Genomic DNA, 26,743 nt, shown 5'->3' on the forward strand with positions numbered 1-26,743 from the left:
ACTGCTGAATACACATTGACAGAGATGCTGTATGCGAAACCAATGTGAGTTTGGAAAATTGCACAGTATAAATCTATTTTAGTATACCTCAACAATGTAATTATGATCAGTGGAAATGGCCATGACAAGGGCCCTTTAAATCGCCACTTAAAAGATAAGCGGACATTTTTAAACAATAGCTGAATACACATATTTTTTGCTGAATACACATCTTTTTAGATGTAGCTTTTTATTAGTGAGACATAAATGGTCTTTTAATCATTATGATGTTTCTAGTTTTCTATTGTTTTATTTATTTTATAGGTTTTTATTTATATTATTTATTTTATAAATAATATACACACAGACACACAGGCTTTTAGAAGACAGTGCAGTGTGCAGTGGGAATGTGCAGAGAGCCAGGAGAGACCGGATGGCACCACCAACATCATCTGCCCCCATGAGACGTGTACTGAGGGGGGAGGGGGTGTATGTCTGTGAACGCACCCTTGTAGTATTGCAATGAGTTCACAGAGAGACTATCGGTTTGTGCATTTTCAATCAAACATGAGCTGAGGGATCATTAAATGTTTATGAGGAACAACAAAAAATAATGGTAGAAGGCATTTTAAAGGTCAGTTCAGCTTTATCTCTGACTTTAAGTGCTTCAGATGTGACACCCAATGCCTGGACAGCACATCAGCTGTTGTAGGGTGTCGGCTCGGATCAGGAACGACCATTATCCTGTGTTCTGCAGTGTGTCACAGTCTGCCTCACTACGTCCTGACACAGAGACTAGCATGTGTTGGCCTCCTGTGTTCCCTCAGGACTGTCTCTGATGGAAAGCTGCAGAGCACAGAAAGTGTGAATGTGGAAATGAAAGAGGGATGATGTTAAAGTTAAAGGTGTTGTTGCAGCAGGGCTGGACCTTTCATTATCCTGATATTCATTAATTTCACATTTCTTGATTCATTTATCCATCCACTGATTTATTCAGGCATATGTCCGTGTTAGGGTTCCTCACATGGCAGTGACCTGTAAAACCCCCTGTAATGATAATCAGTGTTTCTGCAATATGTTATAATGCCACAAGAGGGCAGAACACATTTCACAATGATTCATACACACTCAAACATCAGACACAGATCATGGGATGGGAGAGGATAAAGGGGGGTTAAAGTCTTATCTTAAAACCACCAAAAGATTGCTGAGCCTTTAAAAGAAAAAACCTTCGATTAGTGATCCTCTTTCAGATCATGGGTTTAGTTTTACAGCCGCACCATTAATGTTTGGTTTGGTCTCAGCAGTTTTCTAGTGAAAAGGCTGATGAACCCAGGAAATACAGTAGACAGGTTCTGTTAACCTGTTAAGCCCGAGAGACCCCGGTACCGGGGAACTGCCGCAACATCTTGCAGGAAACAGTGTCTGAGGGCATGTTCATTTAATAAAACTATGAATGTTTTATATCCATGTAACGGGAAGAAACTCATCTAACTGATCATTTTTATTTATTTTTCAAAAGAAAACCCACAATGCTAACACTGAGCCTCTGAATTAGCAACGAGCGAAAAATGCTAACACCTTACTGCACCGAAAATCACTCACAAAACCTTATTATTTATCTTTTCACCACATCCAACACATCATTTCACATCGTGAGGTGACACAGAATCGATTGACACCGACATTAACACTGAATTATACGTATTTGCGACGTTATAAGCAAAAACGGACATCAAAACAGGTGCTAACATTTTTACCTTGGCTCTGTAGTCTCTCCAAAGTGGTCTTCAATGGCATTAAAACGATAAAAACGCTGCTGAAGTTAATCCATAGGTTAATCTAATGTGTCTGTGTCCCTTTGAAATGATTTCTGATAATCCATAAGCATTAAAACTGCTTTTCCGTTTCCAGATGTCAAAGCTAGAGATAGGTTCACTCTGATGCTAAATTACATGCGCGACCAACTCATACAACCAAATAGGTCGATTGTTCAAGCCCTTATTACGACCTATAATCACGTTTTAAAGTTTTCGACCTCTAGTGCTCCCGTTGAATGCAAACGCTACGGAGGGTCGTATATTCACAAATAACCCTCTCTGGAAAATCCTAAATTGTAGGATAGTTTGGCCATTAAAATGCTTTTTGATTAGATTTCTAGCGAGAAGTGTATATTGTACTTTCAGAATCAACGTCCAGTGGATGTGTAGGATCTATAGTTTGATAGATATTACGAAGATGATTTGAGGTCTCGCCAGGAGAACGTGTAACGGCAGCGTCCATGTAAAGTTAGCGTCAACCCTCACGGGGTGAAAACAGTATTTCCGGTCCGGAAGTTTTCATAATAAAACCGTATTGCAGTTTGCTTTTCAAAGTGGGACAAGAAAGCAGCGGAGAATTAACTGGGCAGAAACCCTCCTTTTTACGCAACGGTCCAAACATAGACATCAAACGGCAAAACATATTCAGTTGCCAGTTACTTTGGCATTAGGGCAGGGATATCTAGATACACTTTCCAAGGTTTGACAAAATGAATTGTGCTACTTTAAAAGCAAGCAACGATGTTTTCAAATCTGTAATCAAAAAGGTCCGCAAAAACGCTATCGACCAATCAGATTGCTTGATTTGACTTGTCCGTTTTATAAATATATTTACATTTTGTCCATTACGGAACAAACTTACAAAGCTTAAGATGGAAACATTTAAGGTTAACTTCGACCTCCGGGGTGGTCTTACTATGGAGGAGTGGATTGAGGAGTGCCTATCTCCAGAAAAAAAAGCACCTAAATGACAACATGCAGAGCTACTAATGAGCATATACCACGGCCTGTCGTGAGCTATTGCTTAAATATACCTTTTCTGTCTGTGATGTTTTACAAATCAGATATTAATGTGTATACACATTAATATCTGATATATTACATTATATATATCATATATGATATATATGATCATCAGCTATAATATTTCACATATTGTAGTTCTATAAAACAATATGTGAAATATTATAGCAATATCCTGTACAATTATGTGAAAACATGAATAACTACACATCTTCAGATGTTATACATACATAAGTCTCCTACACTAATAATACAAAGTTATTATGGCATTGTATGCTGTGTGTTATTTGTAACATCTTCAGAAACTACCTTTCCAACTCCTCATGTTGACTGTTACAGGTCTATACAGGTTCATGGTACAATGCATAAGCTTCAAATCGAGAGACTGAAACTGTATTTTTCTTTATCGTTCTGTTTTAATTTCACAATAAAGTTAATAGTAATATTATGTTTGATATTATGTTTTATTAACTAGACCACTGTTTTTTCCAGTTTTGGATAGTCTGCCGTGGTTACATTCCATTTCAAAGAGCTGTTTGACGCTCGGCGTAACCTTGTCGCACTGCCACTCCAACATCCAATCACAGAGCTTGAGGACTAATCACGGGGTTTTTAACCTGTTAAGCCCGAGAGACCCCGGTACCGGGGCACTGCCGCAACATCTTGCAGGAAACAGTGTCTGAGGGCATGTTCATTTAATAAACTATGAATGTTTTATATCCATGTAACGGGAAGAAACTCATCTAACTGATAATTTCTTTTTTTTTTTCAAAAGAAAACCCACAATGCTAACACTGAGCCTCTGAATTAGCAACGAGCGAAAAATGCTAACAGATTACTGCACCGAAAATCACTCACAAAACCCTATTATTTATCTTTTCTCCACATCCATGACATCTATTCACATCGTGAGGTGACACAGAATCGATGGGTACCCTCATTATCACTGAATTATACGAATTTGCGACGTTATAAACAAAAACAGACATCAAAACAGGTGACGCTAGGTAGCTAAAAATGCTAACAAGATTACCTTGGCTCTGTAGTCTCCAAAGTGGTCTTCAATGGCATTAAAACGATAAAAACGCTGCTGAAGTTAATCCATAGGTTAATCCAATGTGTCTGTGTCCCTTTGAAATGATTTCTGATAATCCATGACCAATAAAACGGATAACCCATGCTATTCCGTTTCTAGATGTCAGAGCTAGAATGTAGCTTCACTCTAATGCAAAATTACATGCGCAAAGCCCCCACCTTTATGAGTGTGTGTGGGGGACTCCCCCTTCGATTCTATTGGCTCTAACGGTCAGAAAGAGGTGTCAACCATCAAAATCGACCAATGGGTTCCAGAGATATGAAAAAAAAAACATTTACACCCAAATCACCTCAGAGGTGGAGTGTTTTTGGCTAAACCTCTCTAGAAAGGTTAAATGTCACTTGTTTTGCATCAATCTTGATACAGGGTACTTATTATATGTTGTACTTTGGATTCCTAAAGCTTTTAGTCTACTAACCCATCCAAGGGTAGTTTTCACTATAAGTAAAAAAGATTTTTTGGACGGACACTATAATTTACAGTTTTTTACTATGTAAAATCTGAATTCTCTTTAAAATAAAAAACATCTATATTGATTCTGACTTTTCTACATCCAACTCACAGGTTTATCATTACTTTGAGAAAAAAGATTATTAATTTAACCCTTTTAGAAGGGAAGATATGGTCATTTGTTCTGGGAATGTCATTTTCGAGCCTGAGACCTGAAAAACAGGCTCAGGGCTTAACAGGTTAAAGGAAAGCGGATGTTGTAGTCCCAAACGATAGCTGAGGATTCTGGGTAGTGTAGTGTCTTCGGAAACTCTGTAGTGTCTAAACTCCGAAAAAACTATTTGTTTCTCCGAGTCGAAGGTTAAAAACACAAAAGCATTGTACACAATTTAAACCAATCAATATTGTGTAATTAACAAGGATAAACTGATGTTTTTTAGTGGATGAGTAATGCAGATATCATTGTGTAATCATTTGACAGTGAGGGGAATACTTCCGGTTTTATTATGAAAACTTCTAGACCGGAAATACTGTTTTCACCCCGTGAGGGTTGACGCCAACTTCACATGGACGCTGCGTAAAGACTTAGTACACGTTCTCCTGGCGAGACCTCAAATCATCTTCGTAATATCTATCAAACTATAGATCCTACACATCCACTGGACGTAGATTTTAAAAGTACAATATACACTTCTCGCTAGAAATCTAATCAAAAAGCATTTTAATGGCCTATTTATTCCACAATTTAGGATTTTCCAGAGAGGGTTATTTGTGAATAAACGACCCTCCGGAGCATTTACAATCAACGGGAGCATGTTGTTTCTTACACGACCACTAGAGGTGCTACACTTTAAAACGTGACTATGGGTCGTAATAAGCTGCTGAACAATCAACCTATTTGGTCGTTTTTCGTAGGAGGACAGGCTGTTTAAATTATACAACAAATATATGTCTGTTTTAAGCCAGGCTAGCAGTGTGGCTTTGGGGAAGGAACTGTCTGTTGGTCGGCTTGAACACTTTGTTGTTGCTCCATCATGGGATTAGCATTGGTGGGTTTGAGTGCAAAATCTCAACAACAAATGAATGGGTTGTCTTTAAATTTGATTCAGACATCGATGCATTTCCCACTTACACATTAATATATTATTTGGGGTTTCTTAAACTTCCCAAAAAAAGGAATGACCTGTATAACATGGATGATTCAATGTACACAACCTCATTATTCTTTGTCTTTTTTCTTTAAGTCTTTGTGCTTATTTTTGGATGGCCTGCCTTGAAATAATCAGCTTTTCATTGACACACTTTTGGCCTTATTATCAGAAAATGATTACTTTTATTGTTGTGGATAATGTATGATACCAAAAACTGCATTGATCAGGACAGATAAAACCAGTCAGTGTACTAAAGTTTGATTAATTATATCTTAATGTACCACTGTCCTCTCTTCACTTTGTTATTCAAAGACCAGCTTTGACAATTATTTATGTATTATTTGTCATTTTGGTAACTCCCTACTTTTTCATCACACACATTTCTCTTCCATAGACTTTTTACAACCCATCATTATTATAACCATACTCTATGGGCTTAACATATATTCTATATGCCACTGTACATTTCAAAAATAAAGCTATTCCAAACCCACTGATGGGGTCCACCCTCTGCTCTCTGATGGGAGCCACATGTAAACTCAGAAGTCCTTCCCCCCTCTCACACAGAAATCTGAGCCCTCCTTCCTAGTTGTACAGTTGGAGATGTTGCCTTGATAAAAGCTTGCTAAATAAAACATGTAGTGATTATTATTATACTAAAGGAGAAGGAGAAGGGAAGCAAACAGGAACAGCAGAAGCAATCTGTGACAGGCTAAAAACAGATGTCCCAAGGAAGTATCCTGCTTGATGGAAGGCTGAAAGCATCTTTATTTATAATCTAGTATTCAGCAGATACACTCGGGACAAACAGTGAGAGTGTACTGCTAGCCCATTGGAGTTCAACATTAGAGATTATATCATACATATATTTTTTGGTCAATTTAAGATTCTATAGCTGAAACCTGATTGCAAGCTGACATGCTGACAAATCACATTTCTGAAATGCCAGTATAGTTCATGGAATACAAACATTTCAGCTTCAGATATAAGCCTTTGCATTATTCAGAGATGTTAAATCCCATCTGAAATTCATGCATTCTTGTCTGCATTAATAATATGTACTGCATCTGTGGTATGTCTGTACAGTTCTCCAAGATAACATCCAACGTCTTTAGTTACAATATCTATATTCATTATATTTAAATTAGATATTTTTCTGAATCTGAAAGAATTAGAATTTTACTGCAACAGGCCGAGTCTCATTGTCTATTTTACATTTCTGTTTGTGCACAGATTAAACGATTGTTCATATGTGTTAATCTGTGAGCTTTAGAGGTATTTTATTCAACTGACAGAGCCAGGCTATTTGTTGCCCCTGCTTCCAGTCTTTATGCTAAGCTATGCTAAACATGTCCTGACTTCAGTTTTGTATGCAAGACAAAAAGACACTCCCTTTGAGTTTCAGTTAATAAACATAATTCCTGTGGAGGTACTATTCCGTTAATTTTCAGATCATTATCAAGAAATATCTGCGTGGCCCCTGCCTTGATTTCTCACTTGCTAAACCCTTTTCCAGGGCCAGTTTGGAGCCGAAACAGTTTTTTGTGCTTCCATTGCAGCACTAACTATTTCAGGGCTGACACCAAAAGCCAGAGCTGCATATGTCAGAGGCTGGGGTGACATTTGTGAGAGCAACAAGAGTTCATGGTAGTTTGACAAGGAGTAGAACATTATTGTAGAAACAGTAGCAGCGGGAGGCCAAGAGGCTACAACGCGACCACACGCATTAACATTAACCGGTGACATTTCATTTATTATTCACCATACTTTGAATTACAAACCTGTTGCTATCATTGGCTGTTCTGAACAGCGGCATAGCAATCAATTGCTAGAAAAAGCCGCTTTCCTGTTCTATACTTGCTATAAGGTTTAATGAATATACACAAGTTGTCCTCTTAGACTTCAGAAGATAGATCATAGTGAAACATACTACAACTATTGATATGCTGATAGAAGACGGCTGAAGCAACAATGATACCAAGTAGCCTCATTCAAACAGGCCCGGTTCAATCTGAGATTACAGGGGATGCAGCAGTAGTAGGTTTACGTGAGCAATAGCGGCCGGCAACAGCAATGAAAAATACCATTGATATTATGGTCCCCAAGGCACAGATTATGGCATTTGTTATGTTTGGAAACCAAGCAAGTGAGAAAATTTCAAGTGTGTTAAAAGTGCAATCCTGAAATATTTCATCCAGTCCAAAGTGGACTATGGCAAAGAAAAGCTTTAAAGGGCCCATGTCATGGCCATTTCCACTGATCATAATTACATTGTTGAGGTATACTAAAATAGATTTATACTATGCAATTTTCCAAACTCACATTGGTTTCGCATACAGCATCTCTGTCAAGTATGTATTCAGCAGTATTCACTCTCTCCACTAAACGACTCGTTGGAGCTCTTGCCCCCCCCTCCCTGTGAGCCTAGTGTGCTCCGATTGGTCAGCTCGGCCACTCTGTTCTGATTAGTCAACCACCAGAGAGGCTCCGCCCGCTTTTTTCGGGGAACATCAGTCTTATAATGGCGTCGGTACAGCCGTATATTTTATACGCTAACTAACCGAACTGTACCTACAACTGTTGTTATAGAAGAGTGTGACGGCCCCAGGGCCTTTGTGCAGGTGTGTTGAGGTCTTACGGTGGGGTGGAGCTGAAGAGGCTAATCAGCGCGATCACGGACACCTCCGTAGCCGAGGTGCTATTAAGCCCAGCGGCCCGTCTCTCTCCAAAGCGGCTCGGCGATTCTCTCCCCTCGACCACCTATCTCTGCATTTACCACAATAAATGTGCCGTGGTTTTGTAAACTCGTGTATGTCTCCTTGTCATAACAAAGAGTAAGTTATTTTTACCTGTAATAAACTACTACTGTTTGATGAGAAATCAAATCATGGTTTGCTATATATGAATGATATGTTATAGGAGCAAATAATTCAGGGAAGAAAGGATAGGCCTACTAAGTATTTCCATTAAACTTTATTTTTAGAAATGTACAAAATGAACATAAATATACATATATACACACGGTATATCATCCATTCCTCCCCGCATCTTGCCTGGGCGCAGCCGGTGCCTTTTAGGACGAGGCCTCAGTAGTAGTAGTCCCGTCCCCGTCATGTATTGTCCGCCAGGATCTGGCTGGACGAAATCAAATGCAAATCACAAAATATTAGAGAAACTTAGTTGTTTTAGATTCGTTAGTAGTAGTTGTGGTAGGAGTGTGGATCTATCTAATGAACAGCTTGCCAGCTAATATGCTAACCTAGCTTTATTGTTTACTTTGGTAGCTAACACGATATGAACGCTAGCTCGGAGGAACGGCAACTATAATGTAGTGTAATAAAACTACTATGAACAAAAGCTAGTGGTTCATATTAGGCTAGCAATAACGTGTTTATAATTGCAATCTTATACGGGTATTCTGCTACGTTCGGTCATACATTGTAACTTGCATGAATACATTGTTTTGCGCTAGCATACAGCTAGCCTCGTTAGCTATACATGCAGTATGTACATGTACTGTCACAATGTACGGTAAATCACCCGGAGTATACTGTATGAGTATTCAGTGTGTGTGACTGCAGACATTCTCCTGCCATGACAAACATGTAAGGCCATCTGCTGACATTGTAGTTGATATATTTAAACGCTAGCAACGTAGCATAACAAAAATGTTTTTCCGACCAAACCTAGGTCTAGCTCCGTCGGTTAGATCGGTAGCATACACGCTACGCCAGCTATAATGTAATTACGTTTCGCGACTGACCGCACGGCAAATCACCCGGAGTATACTGTCAATAGGTATTTTGTGTGTGAATGCAGACATTCTCCTGCTATGAGATACATGTATGCAAGGCCATCTGCTGATATTAGAGTTGATATATGGAAACGCTAGCAACTTAGTTAGCACAGTTAGCACTGTGTCAATGGCTTAGCAGTCCAACAAAGTTTACACATTTAAACAGTCTTGTTTGATAAATACACAAATAACAATGCAAACTTACAGGTTGTGTACCCGAATCTTCCCCTGCTCCAAACGGTCCAAACAAGCTGTGCATATCCGGCCTCAAACTGGGCAATGTTTTGGAAGCTTTCGTCTGTGAAATGCCGGTTCTTCGAACCTCTGAAGGAACAGTGTTAAAAAGACATTTCAACCACTGACTTCGTCGTGGTTCTTCCGTCGGTAGGACAAACAGCTCAGATTTCTCCTCACATTTCAGGAAACAGGTCCTTGGCAGTGGCATGACTGGATCGATTGTGAACTGAACCAGAGCTTCCAACAGTAAATGTTAGGCTGGCAGAGGGTGCGGCCAGCGCCGCTGGGTGTGGCCATAGCTCTTCGGGATTGGTCCATTTCGTTCCGGGTACCGCATGACATCAGGCCGTACCCGGAACTAAATGGAAGACTCAAATGGGCAGTGACGTATCTCCAACGAGGCGTTTTGGGGAGGTATTTTCTGTGTTAGAGTTTTACTCGCTACAGGGTGTACTTTGAGGGTTTTGACTCTGCACACCGTTTACATGCATAAAAACCTTCATAACACACAAGGGGACGGGTAATAACCGGAAAAGCATGACATGGGAGCTTTAAAACTGTACTGATAAAATAAATGAGAACATATTGTAAATCATGGCAAATATTATTTGAGCCAGATCATGGTTTGAAATGGAAAATTATTAAAATTAGCATTATTAAAACCATGTAGGCTACATCATCACCTTGGTCCCATGCTCTGGGAAGAGAATATTTGCTGTGCTTGAAAACTGGTATCACATCATCATGTGAGGTTGACTTTGTGACCTGGAGAACATTTCCGCTGCAACATTAGCTCGTTGATAAGCTTGGGATATGAGATATTTTTGTAGCCATTCGTGGTGAAAGCATCTGTGCTATTGTATGCATTATTTGACCCAACAACTACAGGCATGGCAGAATATGGCACTATTTTCACATGAATATTCTAGCCATTGTCTATTTTTATACCACGAGCTGCAAAATGACCGCCTTACCCCACCGTACAGGCGAGTTGGGTACTTGTTTAGATATACCTGGTGATGGGAATTCCGGCTCTTTTTAGTGAGCCGGATCATTTGGCTCGGCTTACCAAGAAGAGCCGGCTCTCTCGGCCCCCAAACGGCTCTTCATTTTACCACATATACCTTTTATAATTCAATAAAATGTAGCCCTGTTTTGACTAATGATTTATATGTGTACACATATATCACTTAAATTATTCAATACATCCTTTGTACTGAAGTATTCAAAAGTAAAAATTACATTTTTAATATAAATTATTTGCTGTGGCCAATTGTTTTCATTGCATTTACAGACCCTTGTATAGCTCTGATACCACCCAATGAATACACTGACTTGCTTGTAGAACCACGCTTCACAGAGCAGATAGCAACACCTATAACAACTTCAGCATAGACATTTAAAAAAAGGACAGCTACTGTATCGACATTTTAAAATTGTAATTAAAGAAAAAGCCCTAACAAAACAGCAGGGCTCTATTTCAACTGACATCAAATCTTTGCTGAGCCTAAAGATAATCATAAATAAATAACATAGTGAAAATAAATATATCGCAATGCGCAAAACAGGAGCATCCAACCATCTCTAATCATAAAAAAAAACATAATACAAATAAATGTATTGCAATGTGCAAAACAGCAGCATCCAACCGTCTCTAATCCTTGGATATTACATGTCACTGCATGCATGCACGGAGCACCCGTAGCGCGGAGGTCATCATATCATTCTGTCGGCTCGTTCGCGGGCGCGAGCCGGCTCCCGTCGTTCACTTAAAAGAGCCGGTTCCGGTTTGATGAGGGAGTGAGCAGACGTGTGTGTGGAGTAGGGGTGTGCATCTCCATCACTGAGGCCGATACGATGCGCATCTCGATACGCTACCAACGATACGAGACATTAACGATACCTTTGAACCTACAAGGATACTGGACAAGCATTTTCAAACACCTTGCTGAGGCCTTGGACGTGGTTGTCACTACCCGATCGGTCCACCTGCCCGATCTGTACTGCGCATGTGCGAGATGGTCCGCCATATTGGACAACTACATACGGCAACTCTAATAGGACAGTTGACACAGTGGCTTTTGGCAAAGCAGAAAAAGAATTGATAGAGATGAGTTATTGTTATTACAACGTGACTTCACTATTATTTAACAACTCTTTTTATTGGGTTCTTTTATTTGGGGTTAAATACATTGTCAGAATAAGTGAGACATGGATTTAACTTCTGTTAGACAGCTATATGCCATACATTTTTGCATACATTCAGAGTAAATATTTATTCAGTATGATAGCTGTCTAACAGAAGTTAAATCCATTTCTCACTTATTCTGACAATGTACTTAACCCCAAATAAAAGAACCCAATAAAAACAGTTGTTAAATAATAGTGAAGTCACGTTGTAATAACAATAATCTCTCTCGGTTCTTTTTCTGCTTTGCCAAAAGCCACTGTGTCAACTGTCCTAGTAGAGTTGCCGTATGTAGTTGTCCAATATGGCGGACCATCTCGCACATGCGCAGTACAGATCGGGCAGGTGGACCGATCGGGTAGTGACAGTGGTATTGACACCATGTGCAGAAACTGCCATTTTTGGAGTACTATGGCCACCGAATGATGAGGAGGAAAACTAAGTGTTGTGCACCGACAGAAATGTTGAGATTGTCACTTTTTATGTTGGGTTTTGGTTGTATTGTCTTCCACTTCCTGTTTTGTTTTGTCACTCTCCGTTTACCCTGTCATTCCAGGCTCCCTGATTGTCTACCTGTTGTGTGTCTCCCGCGCTCATTAGCACCAGCCCCGCCCCTGATTGTTTCCACCTGTGTCTTGTTGTCGTGTGTTTAAATTCCCCAGTCTCCCAGTGTTCTTTGTCAGTTCGTCTTGTCTCATGCCTAGGTCAGATCTATGCTCTCCTTGATACCATGATGTGTTTTGTTCCTCACTACGTGCACGATTTTCTTTTGTTCACCTTTTGTCATCTCATCTAGAGATTGGAAAGTGTTTATTTTGTTAATCTATTTGAAAATAAAGTATTTTACAAATACTTTACCTCTGTCTCCTGGGTCATGCAATTGGGTCCTATACCTTGAGTATCTGAGTTCTTAACACTAAGGACAGTATAGCCTTTGCATCTCTATTAGCACGTAGAAGAATACTCCTAGAATGGAAATCCTCAATAGCACCTAAAGCATCTCTATGGCTTAAAGATCTAATTTTATACCTGAACTTGGAGAAGATTAAATATAACCTGAGGGGCTCTTCAGAAATGTTTGAATCTGTCTGGGGCTCTGTGATAGCCTACATAGCTGAACTTAAGACACTAAGTTAAGAAGAAAGGGGGGACTATGAATGTATGTTTTGTTTTTTTATGTACGTGTACGTATGTGTTTGTGTATATGTGTGTATGTATATGTATGTATGTAAATGTGTGGGTATGGGTGTAGGTATGTACATATATATATATATATATATATATATATATATATATATATAATGTATATGTGGGTATACATATGTGAGTATATGGGTACATGTATTATTGTTATTATTCTTAATTTTCTTATCTATGCATTTTTTTTAAATGATCTTTTACATTACTTTATTTAAGGAAAAATACAGACCGTATAAATGTAACTCATTGTGCCTGACTCAATAAAAAAGTCTCGGACCGCCGAGGGGTGGCGGTGTTTGGGGCGACGAAGACTGCTGCTCCGGGGGCGGCGAGTCGGGCGGGAGTAAGCTAGTGTCCACGACGGCGGGTAATGTAATGTCCCAATCTGACCTGTTGCTATTGTCTGCAGTAGATGCAGTGGTGCTGGCGTTTAGTGATGGTTGCTTTAACCATTTTCGTATATCCATGATTATCCACAGATGTGTGTCACTGCTGTGGAAGCACTTTGGAAATGATGCATGCGCAGTGGGGCAGGTCACGCGCACCTGACACAATTTGTTTTGTATTGTAGGCTATTCTATTAAAGGTGGGGTAGGTAAGTTTGAGAAACCGGCTCGAGATACACTTTTTGTTATATTCCATGGAATGCTCTTAACATCCCGATAGCAATGAATATCTTAAGTGCTTTGACAAAAAATCCATAAAAAAATGTCATCTGTGGAAGCCGTAGTACTGTAAAAAGCACGACCAATCATTTTAGCCGGCCCGGCTAAAATAACTGGATGGCCTACCTGCCTGTCAGCCTTCCATCTGTGCACAAACTTATCTCGTGCCCTCATTGGTCATGTGCGCGTTCGTGTGTGTTGGAGGAGGGGCTCTATAAGGAAGTGGCAGATTTTCTCCGGTTGTGTATTTTCAAATTCTAGCGATCTCGAGCCGGTTTCTCAAACTTACCTACCCTACCTTTAATGTTGTTATATTTGTAATATTTTTCGCTCCATTCTCTTTTTGGAATAGAGGGTGCATAACATTCAACTGGGGGTGCAATGCATGCCTATTAGGGATGTTAAGATTCACCGATTCGTATCGGTGCACCGGCATAAACGTTCAAGATGCGAGTGCACCGGTTGAAAGAGTGCACATCGGCTACAGTTTGGGTTGAACTCACGATGCATCGATTGTAGCGTCTCTTTGCATCGGTAAAAAACGATTCATTCATATATATAATATTACCTACTCATCCACTCGTGTCAGCACTCTGCAGAGACGATCTTTGATCTTTGCTTCGCCACGACTGTGCCCGAGAGCTGCGTGCCCGCGTCACAGTTATCAACAAGCATGGAAGTCGAGGAGAAAGAAATACACAGCGCACCGAAAAATAAATATAAATCAAACGTTTGGCAACACTTCGGATTCTTCAAAAATGACGGGCAACTTGATAAATCACAAGCAATTTGCCGCTATAAAATACACGAGCAGTACAACAAATTTAGCGACGCACCTAAAGAGGCGACATGGGGTGAATAGTACGTCTGCGGCTGTCTCCCTATCCTCCTCGGATTCAGCTGAAGCTAACCCGGCTATCCCTGGCGGCAGCAAGACTGGTGAGCAGCAGCATATCACAACTTTTTTTCACGCTCCGCTGGCTAACAGTTCTACCCGCTCCAAGGCAATAACTGACGCCATCGTCTTCTTTATCTGTAAAGATATCCAGCCGTACAGTGTCACGGAGAATGAGGGCTTCCAACACCTCCTCCACATTTTGGAGCCCAGGTACCATGTACCAAATAGGAGGTTCTTTACCGAGAAACAAATCCCTGCTCTTTATGACAAAGTGAGAAGAGAGTTAGTTGACTCGCTGAGCAATGCCCAAAGAGTTGCAATTACAGTTGATGGCTGGACGTCTAGCGCCACTGACTCATATGTCACGTTCACGGCACACTATATTGATGACGAGTGGGTATTGCAAAACCATGTTCTGCAGACCAGAGTGTTCAACGAGGCCCACACGGGAAATAATCTAGCAATGTTACTGCAAGAAGTTTGCCGCGAGTGGAAAATTGAAGACAAGAATCCAGCGTTGGTCACAGATAATGCAAGAAACATGATACTGGCTGGAGTTGGTGCACAGATGGAGCCACATGTGCGATGCATCGCGCACACACTAAACCTGGCCTCCCAAAAAGCCCTGAAGGTGGACAGGGTGTCAGAGCTTCTGGTGAAAATGAGGAAGGTGGTGACTTATTTCCACAAAAGCCCAAAAGCAACTGAAGCTCTCCGTGAAATGCAGATCCAGTTACACCTGCTTCACCACAAGCTAGTGCATGATGTTTCCACAAGGTGGAACAGTTCCCTGGACATGTTGGAGCGTTTTTGGGAACAGCAGCCTGCTGTGTTGAACACCCTGCTGTCAAAGAAGATAAGGAGGGGAGAAGCCATGACCAGCCTGACAGAGGATGACATGACATTAATCCCAGAGGTCATCAAATTGATGTCCCCCCTGAAAGTAGCAACTACACTCCTCAGTGAGGAAAAAAACCCCACCATCTCAATGATCTCCCCAATCCAGACCAAACTGCGGAGGCAGTTCCAGTCAGATGAGAGTGATCTACTGGTCATTTCCCAGATGAAGGAGCGATTCAGACAGGACTTTGATGGTCGCTACACATATCTCCAAGACCTCCTCCACTACGCCTCAGCACTGGATCCCCGCTTCAAAGACCTGGCTTTCCTGGATGATAACGACACTAAGGACATGATATTCATGAGGATAACAGCAGAGGTGGTGAAGATGGATGGACAGGTAAGAATATACTACTCAATATATTGTAGCTAGTGTCTGTCTCACTTTCACTGTTATTTACCTGTGGCTTACTTAACTGACGCTTATTTGTTTAGTTTAAGGAAATCTAATAGCTCATCTGTGCTGATTATTGTCAGGCAGGGGATGGTGATACACTTAATGAGGACCAGGCAGCTGAAACAGAAGGTGACACTCTGAATGAGGACCAGGCAGCTGAAACAGAAGGTGACAGGAGCCCCCACAGAGAGGAAGAAGAGACAGGTTTGTTTTGATAGGAACTGTGCCAAAAGTTATAAAAGTGTATTGATTTGAAAATGGGTGTATAGTATTGTATGTCATCATTTTTGTAATCTAAATCTAAAAATCCTCTCTTCTCTTCTTTTCCACTCCCTAGATGATATCCCTCCCATGAAGAAGACGGCCTTGGACCAGATGTTCGGTGATTTCCTCCCTGCAAGATCACCAGTAAAGACCACAAAGGAGAGAGCAAAGGAGGAAATCTTAAAGTACAGAGAGAGGGATGCTTTAGGTTTGAGTGGTGATGTGTTGCAGTGGTGGAAAAAACGAGTGGATCTTCCACTGCTCTCAACATTGGCAAAGAGCTACCTGTCCATCCCTGCAACAAGTGTACCCTCTGAACGAGTGTTTAGTACAGCCGGTGACATAGTGACAGCAAAGCGCAGCTTGCTTCATCCTGATCATGTTGATCAACTCATATTCCTGAAGAAATACCTGCAGGCTAGACATATGAGCTAAACCACTCAGTGAGGTGTTATGTCAGTGAGAGTGGTTTTTATTTTACAGCAGCCTGTGACTGCCAATAATAGTTGAAATGTTATTAAGACCTATTTTTGAAAGGTTATTTGTATTCTTTATATGTTCATAATAGAAACCGCTGCTTTCTGCTCACTGGTGAGTTAGCCTACTGAATGAGTGTTATGTACATCAGTCTGGCAGTTGTATGGCCATTGCTATATGGTAATTGTTTTTTGCACATTGTTAATGCTGGTCAATAAGGAATAAAACAAAATCCTCTGTCGTACCATATTGAATTGTATCATTATTTTGCACCGTGTTGAATCGCATCGTATCGCCCCGAATCGCATAATGTTGAATCAAATCGTATCGAACTGTATCGCAACAGGGGTGAATCGTATCGTATCACATCGCCCGGTGCTTCAAATGTATCGTTAATGTTTCGTATCGTTGGCAACGTATCGAGATGCGCATCGCATCGGCCTCAGTGATGGAGATGCACATCCCTAATGCCTATGCACCCCCGTAGGCCTTGTAGGCCTAGGCCTTGATAGCATTATTCCATTAAACATGACAACAATTTTACAAGTATTATTTAATGTATTGGCTTTAAATCTTGTTATATTACTAACCTCTAAAGCACACATCATATTGCTGCATTTTCACTGCTCAATATAGCTACAGTATGTATAACTCAAGGCTCAAGGTACCACCTCTATCCAAGCAGGCTGAGTCCATGAATATAAACTGTATGAATGAATATAAATGAGGAATTTATTTTAGCCTTTTTTCGTTTCTTTTACTTAGATTCCCCTACCAATTTTGTTTTATGTAAATGTTTGCATGTTATACGTTTGACTTCTTTTGGCTTATTACACTCAGTTAAAAAGCACTTATAGAGGATAACGTTTTTTTTTGTATATGAAATGCTGTGTAGTAGAAAATACTCTAATCTTTAAGTAAGTTTTCTTGTGATGTACAGGAGAAGAACGTTTGATGTTTTTACTACAGACACAAAGGAAAGCATAAGTCACTGTGCAATGCCTCATTAGTCATGACGGACAACATATGAAGCAATATGTATTTTAAAGGAGGGTTGTTTACATTTTTTGTACACAGGTCACCGGTAAAAATGAAGGGCAGACCTTACCATGTAAAACCTTCTGTGTCATTGTTGCATACAAGTGAGCCTAGTTCATAACAAATAAATAGTAATTATATTATTATTATGTGAGACGATGTGGATTATGTAAAACAGATTAAAACTGAGAACAAAGAGCAGGTGTGATGAGGATTGCTTATGCCATCTGTCCATCATTATCCCAGATAATGTCACAGAGTCATTTATTGGGAGAGGAGGTGAGAGGGGATACCTTCCTCCATCGGGGTGAAACCGTCCGGACAGCTGAACACCTCAATGTTCCTCTGGAAAACAGCATATTTCAAATATTATTTATATGCATATAGACATGGAAACACACACTAACACGTCACACACAGCCTCACCTCCAGGCCTGAGAGCAGCTCCTCTCTGGCTGAGGTGAAGAGAAGCTGGTAGAGTGTGTATTTCTGAAACAAACTGCAGCAAACAGAATACACAAGGTCAGGAGTGTCACTTTAATTATTAAACACTTCAGCCAAGGGGAACACAGAGCTATTCCACTCACATCAAAAATCTGGAATGATACAATAAAACCACCGTACACCTGCTATAACTTCAAGTATGCAGCTTCCAGTATGTGTTACAGAATGACCTTTTATCCATTAATGTGATGGCTCATCCATGGAAAACTCTATTCATAAATATAATGAACATAAAAGGTTATTAAACCGCTGAGTTTGCAGCGTTGTGAATTAATACTTTTTATTTACTGAAACAATATTTTAAGTATTTATAAAAGAACCATAAAAACATCATAAACCTATAAATATATTCCTGATATAATGATCAGATTCTACAATTTATCCAAACACTATTGGATTTTAACACTTTATTTTCAGTGACAGTGTAGCATAAGATGTGTCTGAGTGGTTCAGTGGTTTTTTTGTAGGTCGACCAGGAAGTTAGCATCACGACGACTCCCTCGACTAAAAGCAGTGGGATTTTTCCCACTGCTTTTTTTTTTATGGAGTACTGCAGAGAATCAGATCTATGGAAAACGTTTATGACACTTACACCTTGTGTTCAGCCGGATTATCTCCACATATTTACACCACTTTATGAAAGTTTGTTAATGCAAACAGCAGAAACTAGTAGCTAACGTTAGGCTTTAAAGGACAGGTGTCATGGCCATTTCTACTGATCATAATTCCATTGTTGAGGTATACTAAAATAGATTTATACTGTGCAATTTTCCAAACTCACATTGGTTTCTCATACAGCATCTCTGTAAAGTATGTGTATTCACCGGTATTCACTCTCTGTCCGAAACGGCTTGTTCGAGCTCCTGCCCCCCCTCCCTGTGAGCCCAGTGTGTTCTGATTGGTCGAGAAGCTGACAGGCTTGTTGCTGCTCGCACACACACAGACACACACACTGCTGCGGGAGCAGACAGGCTTGCCGATACAGCTAGAACAAGCTAAACTCATCCTGAGCACACACAAACACTCACAGCCGAAGTAAAAACAATAAGTGTGGTTTGATATTGAGTAAGAAAAAGGTTTATAACGCTGTGAGAATGGGTCTGCGGAGAGCATTTCTCCGCGATCCCAATGTAGTAGTCCGAAAAACGTTTACCCATTTAAACAGTCGTGGTAGATACCTTGTTTGTTTTAAACATCATAAATACACAAACAACAATGAATACTTACAGGTTGTGTACCCGAATCTCCCGCTGGTCCAAACAAAGTAGGAACAGCATCGTTCTTCAGTGCCCTACGCTGTACATATCCGGCATGAATCGCTGAAAGGTTTGGGAAGCTTTGTTTCGTGAAAGGCTGGCAGAGGGTGTGGCCTCTGGGTACTGTGACTCACAGTGCCCAGGAAGAAAATGAGAAATCTCCAACGAGGCGTTTTGGGGAGGTTTTGTGTTAGAGTTTGACTCGCTACAGGGTGTACTTTCAGGGTTTTTGACTCTGCAGACCGTTTACATGCATAAAAACCTTCATAACACACAAGGGGACGGGTAATAACCGGAATAGCATTATACCTCTCCTTTAAAGGAACTACATCAAGGTCAAATGACTTTACGGCAACACCCGTAAGCTAAAAGCGAATAATGTTCAGCTTCAGACATAAACTGGTATTCACTGACGTATTTTATGTCTTGAAACAAAATATGAAAAAAACTAAAACTGCCTAGTCCTGCCTAGTGTGTGTCACCTGTGTGTTCAAAGTAGGGCTGTCAAGTTAACGCGTTAATAACGCGTTAACGCAAAAAAAAATTAACGCCACTAATTATTTTAACGCGATTAACGCATGTGTATTTTTTGTCCTCGGCCGCCCCGTAGTTTCAGAGCGCATCAAGTTTAAAATACCATCTACAAGCTGATGCTTAGCCTCGCTCCTGCCGCCCGCTTGTGGCAGACCACACTTCCACGCTCACCGGCAGGCCCGGACTGGCCATCGGGAGGACCGGGAGGGTGTGTGTATGTGTGGCGCGACTCGAGCGAGGCACACCTTACGTGTTGTTGTTGTTGTTAGCATCTGGTGCTAGCTAGCTGCGCTAACGGATATAAGGAGCTGTTTCAATGAAAACAGAGGAGCGACAATTCGCCGACAACTGCGCCGAGCACTTGACTTTATGCAGGTAGCCAGACAGTGGGACATTGTACGAAAAGTCAGCACACTCAGCACGGATAGTGCTCGCAACATGATTGCAGCGTCCAGGCAGCTCCCGTTCGAGCATATATGCCTTGAGCTGCACATAGCTCCAACGATCCATCACAGTGTCTCCACATACACACACACACACACACACACACACACACACACACACACACACACACACACACACACACACACACACACACACACACACACACACACACACACACACACACACACACACACACACACACACACACACACACACACACACACACACACACACACACACACACACACACACACACACACACACACACTTTGTATTGTATTATTGTATGAGAGAGGTTCCAGGTTGAATTGAGGCGAATATTTGTAATGTTCAGAGGTTGTTGTGTTTAATATTCATGAGAATATTTGTCATTGTTCAAATGATAATAAACAAACATATAAAGCATATATGTCCACTCATATGTTGATAAGAGTATTAAAAACTTGAAAAATATCCCTCTAAGGTACATTTAGAACAGATAAAAAATGTGCGATTAATTTGCGATTAATCGCGATTAACTATGGACAATCATGCGATTAATCGCGATTAAATATTTTAATCGACTGACAGCCCTCGTTCAAAGTAATGTGGGTTACTAGTTGACCTCTTTTTGTGACCACAGTATAATGATTGGGCTATTAAGGGGGAAAATGGGGTCCTTGTATCCAAAACTGGGACATATATTTATTGATTAAAAATACCATACCATAGCCCACATGGGACCTGCATGGTTCAAACGAAAGGACACGTTGTATGTCATCACAGGAAACTCATGCTGGATGGGATTTAGATTTGGTTTGCATTTGTAACCTGCCAGTGATATCTAGATTTCATCTGTGAATGTTAGAGCAAGTATAAAGATTCCACTGACCTGTTTCTGATGTAACTCATGAGTGCAGTGGCTTCTTCTCTGTTCAGAAGTGGTGTGGTGCCTTCCTCTGAAGTTGAGCATTGGCTGGCAGTACCTACAGCCTGAGCAAACTCCATCAGGTTCTCCACCAAAGACATCTGCTTCTCTGCCATATGATCATAAAGCACAGATTAGTGCTGCAGTTCTGATATATTTGATAGGATAGGCAGAAGTGTAATGCACATAGCTTCCTTTTCTGCATTAATGCCACATTAAGTAAATTACAATATATGAATGAAGATTTTAATAAGGAACAAGTCCTAATTGTGCAGCTGACTTTGAACTAACCATAATATGGCTGCAGATTATTTGTCCTAAACTAGAATGTGGTGCATTAGACATATTGTTAGCCTGTCATCTCTTTTGTCTCTCTGTCCTCCTCACCTCTGATGTTCTCCAGCAGCATGTGCAGCACAGCCATGGTGAACGAGGTCTGTGGGGGGGTGAAGTTAGCCTCCCTCGCCCACCAGAAGCCACACACATAGTAATCCAGCAGGGCAGCTTCCTTCATACACACCTGAAGGTTCTTGAAGCCCAGAATCTCCTTCAGTTCACTACAGACAACACAGAGCAGAGACGGATTAATACTGTTCACTGCACAGTAATTATGAGAAGAAATAGTAGCTGTTAAGTGTTAAGAAATCATCAGGGTCATTGAGGGGTTTCCATTTCTTTGGGGAATATCTCCATTTTAGAAACCAAAGAAGAGTTTGCATTCTACAATAAAATCTGAAAACCCGTTAATAAAACGTTATTCCTAGTATTCAATATGGAACTACAGAAGGTACATTTGCTAAATAAATAAAAAATAGAAAACTACAAATATTAATAAAAAACCTCAATTGTTGATGAAAAAAGACAACTGACCATTCTATGCAGTTAAAGAGGACCAACAGCAGGGACACAATATCAACAACAAGTTTTAAATATAGAGTCAATACAGCTGCAGGCTGTTTTATTAAATTATGCATTCATTCTAATGAAAGAGATATGCAATTAAAGGTCCCCTATTATACTGTTTTTCATCAATATATTATAGGTCTCAGATATACAAAACATGTCTCTGAAGTGTTTGCCTCGAAATACCCAACAGATCATGCATTGCAGCATCCCATAATCCCCTCTGTTTCAGCCCTGTATCAAAAGTGCTGATTCTCTGTCTGTTACTTTAGATGAAAATAAGGAGCCTCTCCCCACGCCCTCTGAGAGATATTTGGTTAAAAAGAACACAACGGTGCTCTAGGAGGATCTTCAGGTGATAAGGTGGGGAGGGGGGCGGTGTTACCTTGGTTGCTGATTGGCTAATGGTTACACAACCCAAATCGTTATGACATCATAAAGTGGTCAAAATCTGATTAGCTCATTTTCAGACAGGTTTTTATATAAATGGATCAGGACAAAAAGTGAGCAAATCTTTTTTCCTGAAACGGGGGGTTACGTATTGTAACCCTAGTTATATAAGCACAGGCGGAGCCCTCTACTGGACTCTATGGGTACTACTCTCTATCATGCTGTGCGTGCTTTCACCTACTGAATTTACGTAAACGTAGCCGGCCAATCGGGGCGAGCCTACCTGAATGCGCACGCAGGCCCACAGTATATAAGGCGGCTACACCCGCCGCCCCACTATCCTATACACTCTTCAGCGAGCGGACTAGGAAAGACAGGGCCCCCAGGTAGAGGGCTCCGCCTGTGCTTATATAACTAGGGTTACAATACGTAACCCCCCGTTATATCTCACACAGGCTCCGCCCTCTACTGGACTCTATGGGAGCCCCAATGTATAAACGCCCTGTCGTCCAACAACATCGACCCACCACACCGTCCCTGACCGGCTTTTGGCTAACATCCACTGCATCCCCACTTCCTCCCATCCGGTTGTAACTGTGGAGAAGTCGGGGCCGCAACTTGGATAAGGCACACTCACACACGCTTACCTCGTGTAGAGTGTGCATGGAAAAAATTGTGCGGAGACTCCGCGCACCATGTTCCCCAGGTCCCTCAGGAGCATGGGAAAACATAAGTGCACCACGTCCCCCACACTCACACACGCTCCGTGTAGAGTGGGCATGGACAATAGTGAGGAGGCCAAGTCCTCCAGCCCTGTATGGGGCTGATTGCGCACCATGTCTCCCGAGTCCCTCAGGAGCATGGGAAAACACAAGTGCTTTATGGCCATGGGGGGGGGGGGGGGGGGGTCAGATACCTGCTGACCCACAGCCACCCCCCTCTCACCAGTCAAGCGTTGCCTCGGCAAGCACAGACGACGAGAAGGAGCCAGACATGTCCAGGAGATAAAATGTTATGAAGGGGCCTGGCGTAGACCAAGACGCCGCCGTGCATATATCTTCTACACTCACGCCGCTGAATAAGGCTGTTGACACAGCCACAGCCCGTGTAGAATGTGCACAGACCCCAGTGGGGAGGGCTCTCCCCGCCCGTCCATAGGCATGTGTAATGCACCCGCATAGCCATCCTGTTAGGCGCTTCTTTGAGAGGGCTTTTCCAGCCACACCATCCCCAAAGCACACAAACAGTTGTTCAGTGCGCCTAATGGCAGCCGTGCGCTCTACATAGCATGCTAGCGCACGCACTGGGCAGAGGAGGTGCAATTTAGCCTCCCTGGCCCCAATATGGGGTGGAAGATTAAAGCCACCTAACTGAATAGCCCTTGATCTGAATGAACTTCTGATACTCTTAGGAGTAAAGGAGGGGTTCGGCCTGAGTGTCGCCCCGCTACGGTCACCCCGGATCAAAAGACAACTTGGGTGTACCGACAGAGCGGTCAGCTCGGACACTCTTTTAGCCGAAGTCAAGGCAAGTAGCAATGCTGTCTTCCATGACAGTGCTTTCAGGGAGGAGAGCTCCAGAGGCTCAAATGGTTCTGTGACCAGAGCCTCGAGCACCAACGGCAGGTCCCACTGCGGGGCGGAGGCGTGCACTACTGGGCGCTGCCTCCTGACCCCCTGCAAAAACCGCGCCATAAGCGGCTGACTGAAGGCTGACCTGCCTCCAAATCCCTCATGGCAGGACGAAATGGCTGCTGCATACACCTTAATTGTGGAATGAGCCAGCCCCCTGTCCACCAGTATCTGTAAGTAGGTAAGAATAGAGCCCAGCGTGCACGACAGAGGCTCTAGACTCCTTCCTTCACACCATCGCCGGAATCCCGCCCACTTTGGCCTGTAACAAGCTGTGGTGGATTCTGCTCTTGCTGCTTGGATAGTCTGAATAACATTATCAGACAGCCCCACCTGTCTCAGCCTGCCCCTCTCAGGAGCCAAGCCTGGAGAGGTTGGCCCAGAGTGGGTAACGCCCCTATTGCACCTGCTTCCTGAGACAGCGCTCCCCAGACCTGAGGAATCGCCCAGGGCTGGCCCACCATCATCTGTGTTACCCCCGCGTACCACGGCGCCAGGCGGCGATCTGGGGGCACCAGGATGATTGACAGCTGTTCCCGCCTCACCCTCTCCAGGAGGGGGGGGGATAAGGTGCAGCGGTGGAAAGGCGTAAAGCAGCTTTCTTGGCCATGGCTTGTGTGCAAATGTGTCGACCCCCAAGGGCGGGTTGTCCCACCGAGCCAGGGAGAACCACAGGGCACAGTGGCTGTTGCGCCGATTGGCGAACAGGTCCACCTCTGCGCTACCGAACTGAGTCCAGACCTGCTTCACCACCTCCGGGTGAAGCCTCCACTCGTCTGGCAGGGGTCCGCCTCTTGACATGAGGTCGCCCCCCCCGTTCTCCCGTCCCGGGATGTGCAGGGCCCTTAGAGACAACACAATCTGTGAAACCCACAGCCACAGGTTCTCTGCTGCGGTCAACAAGGCTATTGAGCGGAATCCGCCCTGCCTGTTGATGTACGCCACTGTGGTGCGGTTGTCGCTCCTTACTAGCACATGTTTGCCCTGTATTAAGGGTTTGAAGTGCTGTAGGACCAACATCACTGCTTGCAGCTCCAGGAGGTTGCTGTGCCGCGCCTCTGCCAGAGGCCAGCAACCACCCACAGCTCTCTCTAGGCACGTCCCCCCCCCCCATCCTGTCACTGAAGCGTCTGTGAAGACTGTGATATAGGAGGTTACCTGCCCCAGTGGAGCTCCCCTCCACAGATTCTCTGGGGCAGGCGCGCCGGATTCATTTTAGAAGTGGGGGGGCCAAAAAGGTGCGTGTGTATGGCCCAATCCCAAACTACGCCCGACACACTCCCCCTCCGTGACGGAGTGAACTCCGTGGAGTGACACATGAGGCTCCCTCCTGTCAGATGGAGGGAGACAGCGGCAAGCTTTGGGACAAACTCCCCTCTCTCCGGCAGAAACAGGAAATGCCGTAACTACAACGGTTTCAAATCAGCATCTCTTTGACAAAAAATGTAAATTAATAACTCAAATAAAACTCCAAACATCTTTAATTGTGTTACTTTTTTGTAAAGCTCTTTTAGTTTTAAACCTTATGTTTATAAGCTTATTAGTTTTTGCAACAGTCTGTAAATATACACAACTTTATAATAAAATGCACACAATTACCTTTTTCTAGACTAAACACAGGTAGCCTATGATCCTAAGTTAAAAACATATGAGGTTATCATGAGGTTGTTAACATCGCAGTTTATCAGTGGGTTATTGATTCTGCGTCAGTCTTAGGACAGTCATACATTCCTATGAAGTCTTCATGGACAACATAATCAGCTGATACCCATCGTACAGTCAGAGACAACTGTTCATGGAGGCTTGGGCACTTTTTCCAGTTATTAACTCCGGTATTAACAAAGTGAAGTAAGAAGATATGATTCTACACTGTATTGAAGTAAACATGTATTGTTTGAACTGTTTTATGTAATCACAAGGGTTTTGATAATCACTTAGAAAAAGAATGTTATTCTCACTTTTAAATTCACTGGCTCAGAGATTCTGTGTTTCATACACCAACCTTGCCTGGGTTTCACCCCTAAAAGCAGATGTCGTCATTAAGGTCGTGAAAGACAAACATTACATCCTTCTTATCATTCCTAAAAGCCAGATGCGGTCATTAAGTCGTTAAAGACACATCGTTAAATAGGTGAGGAAAAGTTTAAATGTCTGAAAAGGAATAGTTTAGGTGAAAATATCCCCTGGGAAAGGAATGTAGAGTAAGATAAGGTAAAGATAAACATTGACTTTTGACCTGGTGTGGTTTGGGATCTCACTCTGTTCGAAACTCTGATTGACCTAGGCCAGAAGCGAATCCAGCCAATCAGGGCACTTGGGGGAGGTGGTCAGTTTAAACAGCTCCTCCCCAGGGGCTCTCTAATTCGCTTGGGAGAAAAGTGGGAAGGAAGAATCGACAAATCTCCGCCCCAAAGACAGATAGAAATACTGATGTTTGTGTGTGTAAAATTGCTTTTGGGTTTGGTGAGTTTGTTGGTCCTGATATCTGTGTCCGCATCGCATCACAAACTTGAAGTCCAATTTCTTCTCGTTTGATGAGTTTGTCTGGTCCTGACGCTTTTATCCGCATCGCATCACAAATCTAAAAGTCCGGAG

General features: G+C 42.2%; 1 protein-coding gene across 1 annotated transcript in view; it reads right to left on the bottom strand.

The window, feature by feature from the left end:
• Window positions 1-750: 750 nt before the first annotated feature.
• Window positions 751-26,743, bottom strand: part of cabcoco1 (ciliary associated calcium binding coiled-coil 1) — a 57,915-nt gene continuing 31,922 nt past the window's right edge. The window contains exons 3-6 of the mRNA XM_034119066.1: window positions 21,612-21,781; window positions 21,189-21,333; window positions 18,006-18,078; window positions 751-825 (exon numbers count right to left, since the gene is read on the bottom strand). Of these exons, the coding sequence (XP_033974957.1) occupies window positions 775-825; window positions 18,006-18,078; window positions 21,189-21,333; window positions 21,612-21,781 (439 nt within the window). The 3' untranslated portion in view covers window positions 751-774. The remainder of the gene's footprint in view (window positions 826-18,005; window positions 18,079-21,188; window positions 21,334-21,611; window positions 21,782-26,743) is intronic.

Source organism: Trematomus bernacchii, unplaced genomic scaffold (genome assembly GCF_902827165.1).
Source record: "Trematomus bernacchii unplaced genomic scaffold, fTreBer1.1, whole genome shotgun sequence".
Classification (NCBI taxonomy): Eukaryota; Metazoa; Chordata; class Actinopteri; order Perciformes; family Nototheniidae; genus Trematomus; species Trematomus bernacchii.